At 31.6% G+C, this 10,930-nt stretch overlaps 1 protein-coding gene across 1 annotated transcript; it reads left to right on the top strand.

Annotated features, from left to right (window-relative positions):
* The first annotated feature begins 5,459 nt into the window (after nt 1–5,459).
* On the top strand, nt 5,460–10,617 carry LOC139877503 (protein PALE CRESS, chloroplastic). The gene is made up of 7 exons (XM_071864936.1): nt 5,460–5,654; nt 5,758–5,825; nt 6,300–6,494; nt 6,957–7,043; nt 8,634–8,684; nt 8,788–8,967; nt 10,261–10,617. Exons 1-7 carry the CDS (start codon nt 5,552–5,554, stop codon nt 10,495–10,497), a joined length of 921 nt encoding a protein of 306 aa, XP_071721037.1. The 5' UTR covers nt 5,460–5,551; the 3' UTR covers nt 10,498–10,617.
* The last annotated feature ends 313 nt before the right edge of the window (nt 10,618–10,930 follow it).

Genomic DNA, 10,930 nt, shown 5'->3' on the forward strand with positions numbered 1-10,930 from the left:
ATTATTTTATCTTTATTATTAACATAAATACCAAGATAAGTAATATCATTATTATTATTAAAATAATTATTATTATTATTTGTATTTAATTAATTTGATATTAATATTATTATTAACATTAATATTATTATTATTAATATCATTGACATCAATACTATTATTATTATTATTACTATTATTGGTTATTATTATAATTATTAACAACAATATTATTATTAATAAGTTTATATTTATTATAAATAATAATAACATATATATATATATATATATATATATATATATATATATATATATATATATATATATATACATATAAATACAACTACATAACACAATTAAATAGATAGATACATAAACATATATAAAAAAACAGATTTATTAATAAACAGATATAGATATGTATAAAAAAAATATATATATACATTTAGGAGATTTATTAAGTACGTAAACAGTTTTCTTTCACAATCCTACTATGATTAACTTATCTGTCTACTATTAAGGTCGTACTAATTGGAATCAATTAGCTGAAACAATCCAAAATTCTGTTACATGTATCAATCCCTTTATATATTTTATTACGCGACTGAAGAAAACATTTGTACTTGTTGTCTGTAACTTGTTAAACATCGATTTCACGAATCAATTAAGATCTAATTAACTGCTAAATCATGTGTGTATTCACATTATGAATGACAGTTACTGCAATTCGTGAAACTCAAACAGAAAAACCAAATAATAAACCCACTGCCCTGTTTTCAACCCATTTTTCAAATTAAACGATTTTGTAACCAATCTCAAATTGTGTTAATGTAGTTCTGTTGGGAATTTAACACTCAATCTTTCTGCAAAAGTTGAAATTCCAATTCCTATTATTGAATTCTAATTTTGAGGTCAAAGTTTCGATTTCAAAAGTCAACAAATCTGTTCTTGGAAAAATTCGCGTTCAATTTGATGTTTCAAGTTAAATTAAAGGTTCAGATAGTTTTTAATGATGATTTGAAATATTTTTCAGGAAGTAATCGAGGTCTATAACAGCATCTATATTTGTATTTGATTTTGAGTTTCAAAAACGGGTTCTTCACAATTTTGTTCAGCTTATTTTATTTTCTGTTTAATTAAAATAACCTTTAATTGTTTCTATATTCTGTCACAAGTCTTAAATTAAACAAGTAGTTGATGGTTAGCAAATGATTTGATTTCTGGAATTTTAAAAATCAAACTTTGATTTTTATTTTTATTTTTACGAACAGTATCAGGTACTTGTATATTTTTTTTTGTTTCTATAAACTTCAAACCCCGCAAACAAATTCCCTCTGTTAGTTAAGCCTAAAAACCAAGTTAGAATTTTAATGTTATTGTTAATCGAGTTCCTTAGTTGACTAATTGAGCTGAAGGAGGAAGAAACAGAACCAGACTGAATCGGGAATAAATAAAGTTAAGTTGGGTAATTATTCAGAATATGGTCAGTAGCTCAGCTTGTCTAGACGCGTTCAGATTAACGAGAGGTCTCGGGTTCAAACCCGTCTTGGTGCAATCCTTTTTAAAAAAGGGCTTTAGAAGGTAGTTTTTACTTTTAAAAATTATTATTATTATTATTATTATTATTATTATTATTATTATTATTATTATTATTATTAGGATTGTTAGTATTATTATTATTATTGTTATCATTAATGTTATAAACATTATTATTATCACATGTATAAGTATTATAATTATTATCATTATAATTATATTTGTAAGTATTATTATTATTATTATTATTACGAATCTTATTATTAAGATTAATACTATGATTATAATTAACTATTATCATTATTGAGATAATTATTATTGTATTAACATTAGAATATGATTATATGTATAATTAATATTTTATCAATATTATTATTATCACCAAGTATTAACAACAAGTATTATTAGTATTATTATCACTATCATAATGCAATTCATTATTATTACCATTAACATTAATATTATTATCATATTTATAGTTATGATTACAAAATATTGGTACTAAGTATTATTAAGTCTTAGGAAATAGAATCAAAACTGATGTTTTATTATAAAAATAATATAACTTTTATATTTATTATTAGTATCATTAATATGATTCTTAAAATCTTGTTATTAAACCTATTACATAACCTTATTATTAAAATTATTATCTTTATTAAAATTAACATTTTTATTCACATTTTTTTATTACTACTAATACTATCATTATTATTATTATCCTTAATCGGGTATTATTATAAATATTATTTTTTGCAAACGAAAGATAATTATATAATAATATATTAAATACAAAACCTAACTATATTAGTATTGTTATAAAATATATAAATTAACATATATATGATATTAATACAAAAATTATATCTCTAATAATAAAATAAATTGTTCAATTACAAATATACGTTTTAATAAATATACAAATGATATAAGTTCGTGAATCCGAGGCCAATCCTGCATTGTTCAGTTGTTTAATGTTGTTATATGTATTTTTACTACAAAATACATTAGGTGAGTTTCATTTGATCCCTTTTTACTCATTACATTTTTGGGCTGAGAATACATGCAAATGCTTTATTAACTGTTTTACAATATTTATATGCGTGAGTTTCATTTGCCCTTTTTACTCTTTACGTTTTTGGGCTGAGAATACATGCAAATGCTTTATTAAATGTTTTACAATATTTATATGCGTGAGTTTCATTATTCCCTTTTTAAATGCTTTTGCAATATATATTTTTGGGACTGAGAATACATGCGCTGTTTTTATAACTGTTTTATGAAATAGACACAAGTACGTGAAACTACATTCTATGGTTGGATTATTAAACCGAATATGCCCCTTTTTATTAAGTCTGGTAATCTAAGAATTTGGGAACAGACACCCTAATTGACGCGAATCCTAAAGATAGATCTATCGGGCCCAACAAGCCCCATCCAAAGTATCGGATGCTTTAGTACTTCGAAATTTATATCATGTCCGAAGGAGGATCCCGGAATGATGGGGATATTCTTATATGCATATTGTGAATGTCGGTTACCAGGTGTTCAATCCATATGAATGATATTTTTGTCTCTATGCATGGGACGTATGTTTATGAGAAATGGAAATATGAAATCTTGTGGTCTATTAAAATTATGAAATGATTATTTAGATTAAACTAATGAACTCACCAACCTTTTGGTTGACACTTGAAAGCATGTTTATTCTCAGGTATGCAATAAATCTTCCGCTGTGCATTTGCTCATTTTAAGGACATTACTTGGAGTCATTCATGGCATATTTCAAAAGACGTTGCATTCGAGTCTTCGAGTTCATCAAGATTATTATTAAGTCAATTATAGTTGGATATATTATGAAATGGTATGCATGTCGTCAACTTTCGTTGTAAAGAGAGATTGTCTTTTAAAATCGAATGCAATGTTTGTAAAATGTATCATATAGAGGTCAAGTACCTCGCGATGAAATCAACTGTTGTGAATCGTTTAGAATCGATATGGGTTTCGTCCGGATGGATTAGGACGGGTCATCACAGTTCAATTAATAACGTGGAGCTAAGAGAGTACGGGGAACAAATTGGATTGAGGTGGCCAAACCTCAACCCACTGTAAGTAATGTCTCTACTTTCCAATTCGTCTAAGCTGTGTTTAATCATGAAGATCTTGTCATTAAATGTTCGTGGGTTTAGAGTTAAGGGTAAATTTAGTTGGGTAAAAGGGTTGTGTTCGGACCTGTGAGATAAAGAAGGTTGAAGTTTGATACTTCTTAATAGTTTTCTTGAAAAATTGCATCGCGGGAGCAAGGTTAAAGGAAAACTACCTATGTGAACATGAGGTCAAGCAACCTCAAGAAAGCTTGGACTTAGCTTTTGAAATGTTCATGAGAGGATTGGGACACATGGCTTTTAACGTGTCCAGTTAATTGCGGAAAGTATGAAACTAGTGTGTGTATATTATCGACAGGTTTTCAAATGAATTGATGAGTTCAAACTATTAGAGCACCGTGATTTTCGAATTCTTGCACGTGTAATATACTATGTGTAAATTCAATCCATGTGACATTTACACTTATGCATTAGTTTTATGTTTGTTGGTGTTTTGGTAATCAAGGATCATACTAAAATTGGGTGGGGGTGGGGGTGGGGGTGGGGGGAATTGTTGGTGATTTTAACATGATCCAATGTCATTTTAGTTGATTGGATTGCTAAGTTGAAAGTGATTAAACCGTTGAAACGCTACACGAATATTAAGAGTGTGGAGTACACGTTCGTAAAGGGTAATATGGTTTGAGGTAATGTAAATGAGCTTGGAAATAATGTTTGGAACATTAGAAATGCGACTTGAAAGGCTAAACGCGTTTGGAAATAAGATTAAAAAGGTTTTTTGGTGTGTAGTAGCTTTAAGCCGCGGCGCGGCTTAAAGGGTGAAATGCTGGCTGAGAGTTTTGCTTATTTTGGGTGTTTGGTTCTTTGTTAAGCTGCGACGTGGGTCTTTGGGCCGCGGTGTGGCTTAACACACGGACGCTGAAAATGTGTCTTTTCAACCCAAAAGATGCATTTGATCCCCAAACGTTTTGGGGTTGTTCCAGGGCATTCCTATACGGTTTTTTCATGTATTTGGACCATTTTAGACACAAATACATGAATTATAGCTTCCAAGTCATATATGGGTATGAATCAAAGGTTGTGACTCTTCATGAAACATTTTGACCATTTTAGACACAAATACATGGTATTTAAGTTATTGGTTTTTTCGAAGAAAAAAAGGATCTCAACTATTAGGCTACGGTAGAAGTTTAAATGAGTTTTACTTAATTTTATCAAATGAGTAAACCGATTTTTGTAACAGCGATTAGGGGTTAACGCGATGTCGGAACACACTCACCTCTTAGGAGGAATAAAGATGGTAAAACTCACTCGGATAAGACTCGAACGCTAGACGTTCGAGACCTCAGGGTCCATGAAATGGACGGTTAACCTAAAAAATATATTTTACAAACGCATGGGTAGAACCCCTACTTTCTTTATGGGAAATCAGATCATACCAATACAAAATTTACTTGACATTTTGATGTTAAACGGGTAAGTGCCTGAGAGTCAATTTCACCGTCGAAAATGGACAACTGAAGAATATGGATACCGGCTCAGTGTCAATTTCGGGGTCGTTGGCCACCGTCTCCCCTCAGACGGTGGTTTCAACTATTTTATTTATTTATTTTATTTATTTTTAATTATTCTACGTTTCTATTGGTTCAAAATTAAAATCGACCCTGAAATAGATTGAAATTGACAATGAACGACACCCCACCTTAATCATTTTCAAAGTCCATTTTTGACACTGAAATGGACTTTGAGAAAGAGACACGGACAGCTCGTGCTCTAAACTAACGATTTGCCAAGAATGACCAATATTCGAGTGACAGTTAGGCTCACGCCAAAATGTGCTGGTTTAGGTTTTAACCTGACCGTAATCTCTCTCAATACAAGACCAGAAACAGCAATTGTTGATTCGTGTGAAAGTACACAGTTCATTAAATATGCAGGCACAAGTCTTGTTCCAGCTTTCATTTTTCCCTCGAATCTCAAATTCTCAGTTTACCATCCTTCCAAATCTTTGTCTTCCAAACAGAAAACTCACGTGTCAGTATCTATCTATCCATCTACTATTTCTTTCAATTTATCCCATCTTTAATTATTGCTATTATATTATTTTTCAATTACTTAATTACTGTTTTATTTGCAGTTGTGTGCAGAAGCAAGAAGCTAGAAGATGAAGTATTAGCTGGCCTCCCTAAAGAATTTCATGATGAAGTAACTCAAATTTCCTTCTTACTATTTTAATCTGTTTAATTAAATGGGTACTTCTTACTGGTTGAAATGCTTCACAAATTTTGCAACTTTATCTCTTGAAATTATATAAAATTTCTAAATTTTGTAAAATTTCACAATACACAAAGCCGGGTTATAGCTAAAAAGCTTCATGATGGTTTAATTTCTTGAAAAGTTCCAATCTTTATGCTTATTTGAAATGGGTTATGTTCTTTTATAAGCCAAATTACTTAATCCTCATCATCCTTATTATTTATAAAGGGTAATTCTTGTATTTGACTAATTAGGGTTATATCTATAGAAGGTTTCATGTTTGTTGATATCTTGAATCTAATATGGCGTCTGTTATGTAGCTCATGTTAAAGCTTTAGGGTTTAGGATTTATGACTTTTATTTGCTTATAGTGTCAAGTATTGCAAATAATTTTTTGTTCATTTTATATCGAACTATTTCTAGGAATGGCAAGCCCAACAACGAGAAAAGACTAAAGAGTTGGAGCGGCTACGTCAAGAAGAAGATGAAGAAGAAGAACGAATAGTTGATGAGTATCGCGAAATTGGCATGTTATTGAAGAATTATCCTCAAGAAGATGTTTTTAAAGCCAAAAAATTGGTGTCCAGTTTTATAAAATCCGCTGAAGAAGTTGAAGAGGTAATCCGTTACTATGACTTCTAAATCATCCACTTTTGTTCATGTAAAAATATATATATGTGATCTTAAGTAGATACAACTTAGATGGTGTTTTAGTGTTTAATCCTTATTATGGGTCAAATCAGACGACGGGTTGAAAAGTTGCCAAAAGTGATTTCTTAATGGCTTAAACACAACCTCTTGGGCTCTTGTATTGCTTTATTTAAGTGTTTAGTTTATTATTGGAATAAGATAGTTTTAAATCATATAAAACATGCTCGTTGATTATATGAAGATCTAATTGTAACAAAAAATGGTTGCAGGTCAACCGACTTTGACCCGTTACCAATTAGCATGTCTAGCACATATATATGGTGGATAATCTGTCCCTTTTTTTATTCCATGTTCTGTATCTGCAATTAAATGAGCATTTTTTGTGAATTATACATCTATATGTAAAGGTTGTATGTTTTCTGTGCATAGAAAATTGAGGAAGCTGCAGAGAAAGGTGAACTGACTGAACTTGTTCTTATGGTCATCTGGACCCGTCTTGACCTTGCTCGCCGTGATGTATGTATGCTATCTATATCATCATCTTTGATATTGTTTAATTTTCATAATGTAGGAATTTATGGTATTTAATAATAGTGGTAGGATCAAGGGGGAAGTAACCAATCGGGGGGAAGCGGGGGGAAGCAAATTTTTTTTTTTTTTTTTTTCGTTTTTTGAAAAAACTTTGTTCACGAACATTATAGATTGGATGAAAATATGAACATTTAATAAAGACATTTTGTGATAAATGTTTTTATTTTGACGGGAAAACGATCGAAGAATTAATATACAACAACTATCGTGTTTTTCGAGCGTATGTTGAGGTTTTAGATATTAGGGTTTATAGGGTTTAGATATTAGGGTTTAGAAATTAGGGTTTAGGGTTTAGATTCAGGATTTAGATTGAGTTTTTAACACGAACGGTTTAGAGTTTAGGGTTTAGGGTTTGGGGTTTTGGGTTTAGTCCCTAAACCCAAAACCCCAAACCCTAAACCCTAAACCCTAAACTCTAAATCGGGCTAAATTTTACTTCACAAAACATGAAGAAAAAAAAACGTTAACATTCTTCACGATCAATATTATCTTGAATGTTATTTTTGTCGATCGTTTTCCTGCCTAAATAATGACATTCGTCACGAAGTGTCTTTTTTAAATGTTCATATTTTCGTGTAATCTTGATGACTGAAAAAAATTCCAAAAAAAACGGAATTTTTTTTTTTTTGCTTACCCCCGCTTCCCCCCGATTGGTTACTTCCCCATTGATCCTGCCCCATAATAGTATATGTTTCAACATAAAAGTTGAACAAACCATTCTTGCTAGCAATTTATAGAAAGTTATACATAATATTTTCTAGATGGCAAAATGGGTGGGTTTACCTGAAACGTTCATGATATAGCAGGTCAAAGTTTCCATCTTTGTACTTTATTAACATTCTTTCGATATTGCAAAGACCTCTAATTTATACTCCGTACAAAACTTGCCATCTGTTCAGTTTATTACCTTTCTTTCAATATAGCAAGACCTCTAATTACTCCACATATCTAATTATGGTCGAAAAGTTACTGTTCACATGGGTAGAACCGCCATTTTCCCTTTTTTTACTTTATACTAATTATGGTCAAAAAGTTACTGTTCACATGGGTAAAACCGTCATTTTTTCCTTTTCAGTTTTTCTTCTTTTTTTACTTCATTTTTTCCGTCGATGACATCATCATGTCTTCATCCTCTTTTTTTTTTTTTTTTTTTTTTAAATCTTTCTTGTCTCTAATTACTACTGTGTTCACCTGGGTAAAACTGTCATTTTACCCTTTTCAGTTTTTCTTTTTTTTTTTTTTGCTTCATTTTTTCCGGCGATGACATCATCATGTCATCATCATGTTTTTTTTATAAATCTTTCTTGTCTCTAATTACTTATTATTACTCACACATACTAATTACGGTGGAAACGTTACTGTTCAAAAGGGGTAAATTTGGCCCTTTTTCAATTATCTTATTTTTTTAATCTTTCCTCTCTCTTTTTTTGGGCTATTTTTCTTTTTTTTTTAAATGCCCAACGAAGTGGGCCTTAAAATTTCACTAATTTACACTAAACTCCCTTAACTTTCCAGGAAGAAAAAGACGTAATAAGAAGTCTAGATCTGTTATACAGGCGTGTAGAGGTACGTTATGTTCATCACATCGTTTATGTATCGTTTCAAATTTTTAATTGAATGTTTGACCAACGCGTTGACTTTTTGTTTCTTTGACGGTTTTGCGTGACAGACGGAGATCTTGAAAAGGCAAGCTAGTCCAGCAATGAGATTACTTAACGATCTATTAATAATGCATGACGGTTTTGATGATGACGGATGGCTCAAAGCATGTAAAAAACGCATGGTTGAAACCTTCCCACGCGAAGACCCGTTCAGTTTGTTGGTCCCATCAGGGTTTGATCTCGATAAGGTACAACCCAATTTTTCACAATTATATTCTGCAGGTAGCAAAACACACTAGTTATGATTATGACATAGTTTAAAATTAGGGATGGCAATAGGCGGAAAAATACCCGTGACCCGCGGGTGCCCGTGACGGGCGGGTATTTAATGAAAAAATGTACCATTGGGCACGGGTCATGTATAATTTTGTACCCGTTAACGGGTCGAGGGTAAATTATACCCGTCGCGGGTCAAACCCGACCCGTCAATATGTGATGCCCATTTTAGCTACCCGCTGGTATACCCGTTTACCCGCATACATATACTTAATTATAATTATATAATTTAGTCTTTTTAATGTATTTTCATAATTATTCACGGGTTTACCCGTGGGTAGTGGGTACCCGTAACTAAAAAATAGTTAAATTGCACATTTTGTAAACTCGCGGGTCGCAGATACGGGCAAAAAATATACCCGTTGGCGGGTAAACGGGTACCCGCGGGTAAAGAAAAAATCTTGACGGGGGGCACGGGTATTAAGGATCCGTGCCCATTGCCCGCATGTGCCATTCCTATCTAAAATGAGTGGTCGGGTCGGGTGAATGGTCGGGTCCGGTCGGGTCAGGTTGATCTAAATTCTAAAATACTTTGTGGCTAATTATTTCCAAAAATGTGTTAGTTAGAGTAATAATTAAAGTTGTGCAACTTTCAACTTGTATTTTAAATTCTTGTTATTTTACTTTCACCAATTTGGTTACATGTTAATATAAATTGAAAAAAGGTAACCCGTTTGACTAGTTTACTTAGTAAGTCAACTTGACAATTTAATACATTCGATGTGTTATGAGTATATTATTTGAATTGGCTCGCATAGATTGATTCAAGCTTGGAAAAGTCGATAGACGGAGAGGAGTCGATCAAGACTTTGAAACGACTAGTCGGTTGAGTCGGGGTCGAGTTAGACATTGACTAACCTTTGACTTTTAGCACTATATACTTAAAATATAGCGAGTATATATTGCCCAAATATATCAAACCTAAATATTTCAAAAATGTATGTGGCACGAAATTTGAGTATAAAAATTCCAAACTTTGACCAACCTTGACTTTGACCATCTCAGACCCGACTCAGACAGATTCAGACCAACTTTGACCGAATTTGACCAAACTTTTTAGCGTTGACCAACTAGACAATTTTGGGCGAAACGGGCCGGCTAGTCCCGTTTACAATACTGGATTGTTTAAAATGTCTTTATTTTTATTTGTAATTTTGTATTATCCATAGTATAGAGTTTAATCTCTGTATCTTTTTCTTCATTAGCATCATGGACCTCTAGCTAGACCAGCAATGGAGGCGGACGATCTTTTGCTGAGGATCGATTTTATAAGAGAAGTTGACTCATTGCTAAAAGAAGTTCGATCTCCAGAAACTGGAGATTCAAACATCGAAGCTCTTGATCCACAATCGGTTGCAAATAGATTGAAAGAACAAGAGAAGAAGAAGGTGATTCGCCAAGTTGAAGCTTTATTGGATCTTGCCATAAAACTAAGTTGGTAGTTAGTTGTTTATCTTTTATAGATGTGATGGATCAATGAGGTGATAGTTGAATTTTAGTGGTTTTTTAGATTATATATTATATTAATATTAATCCATCATGTTGTCAAAATGGTTGCTAAATTGTGAGACTTTTAATCTTGGTATTACACAAATGTATAAAAATGGAAACTTAACTACCCAAAAAGTTTTACCAAAATAACATGTGGGCAACACCTTTTTCAAGAAAGTAAGGCGGGGGTTTTTTTTTTTCTTCCAAAAATTTGAGTTTTATCGGAAGTAGCCAAACTTTATAAATTGTATACATATTCAATTCGAAATTAATGTGTTTTTTGAATAATATATTCAATTCAATTCGAAATTAATATATTCAATTCGAAATTTGATAAAATAGACTGATTAAATACCGATTAATTACAAGTCTGAATGATTTTAA

The sequence above is a fragment of the Rutidosis leptorrhynchoides genome, chromosome 11 (genome assembly GCF_046630445.1).
Source record: "Rutidosis leptorrhynchoides isolate AG116_Rl617_1_P2 chromosome 11, CSIRO_AGI_Rlap_v1, whole genome shotgun sequence".
Taxonomy (NCBI): Eukaryota; Viridiplantae; Streptophyta; class Magnoliopsida; order Asterales; family Asteraceae; genus Rutidosis; species Rutidosis leptorrhynchoides.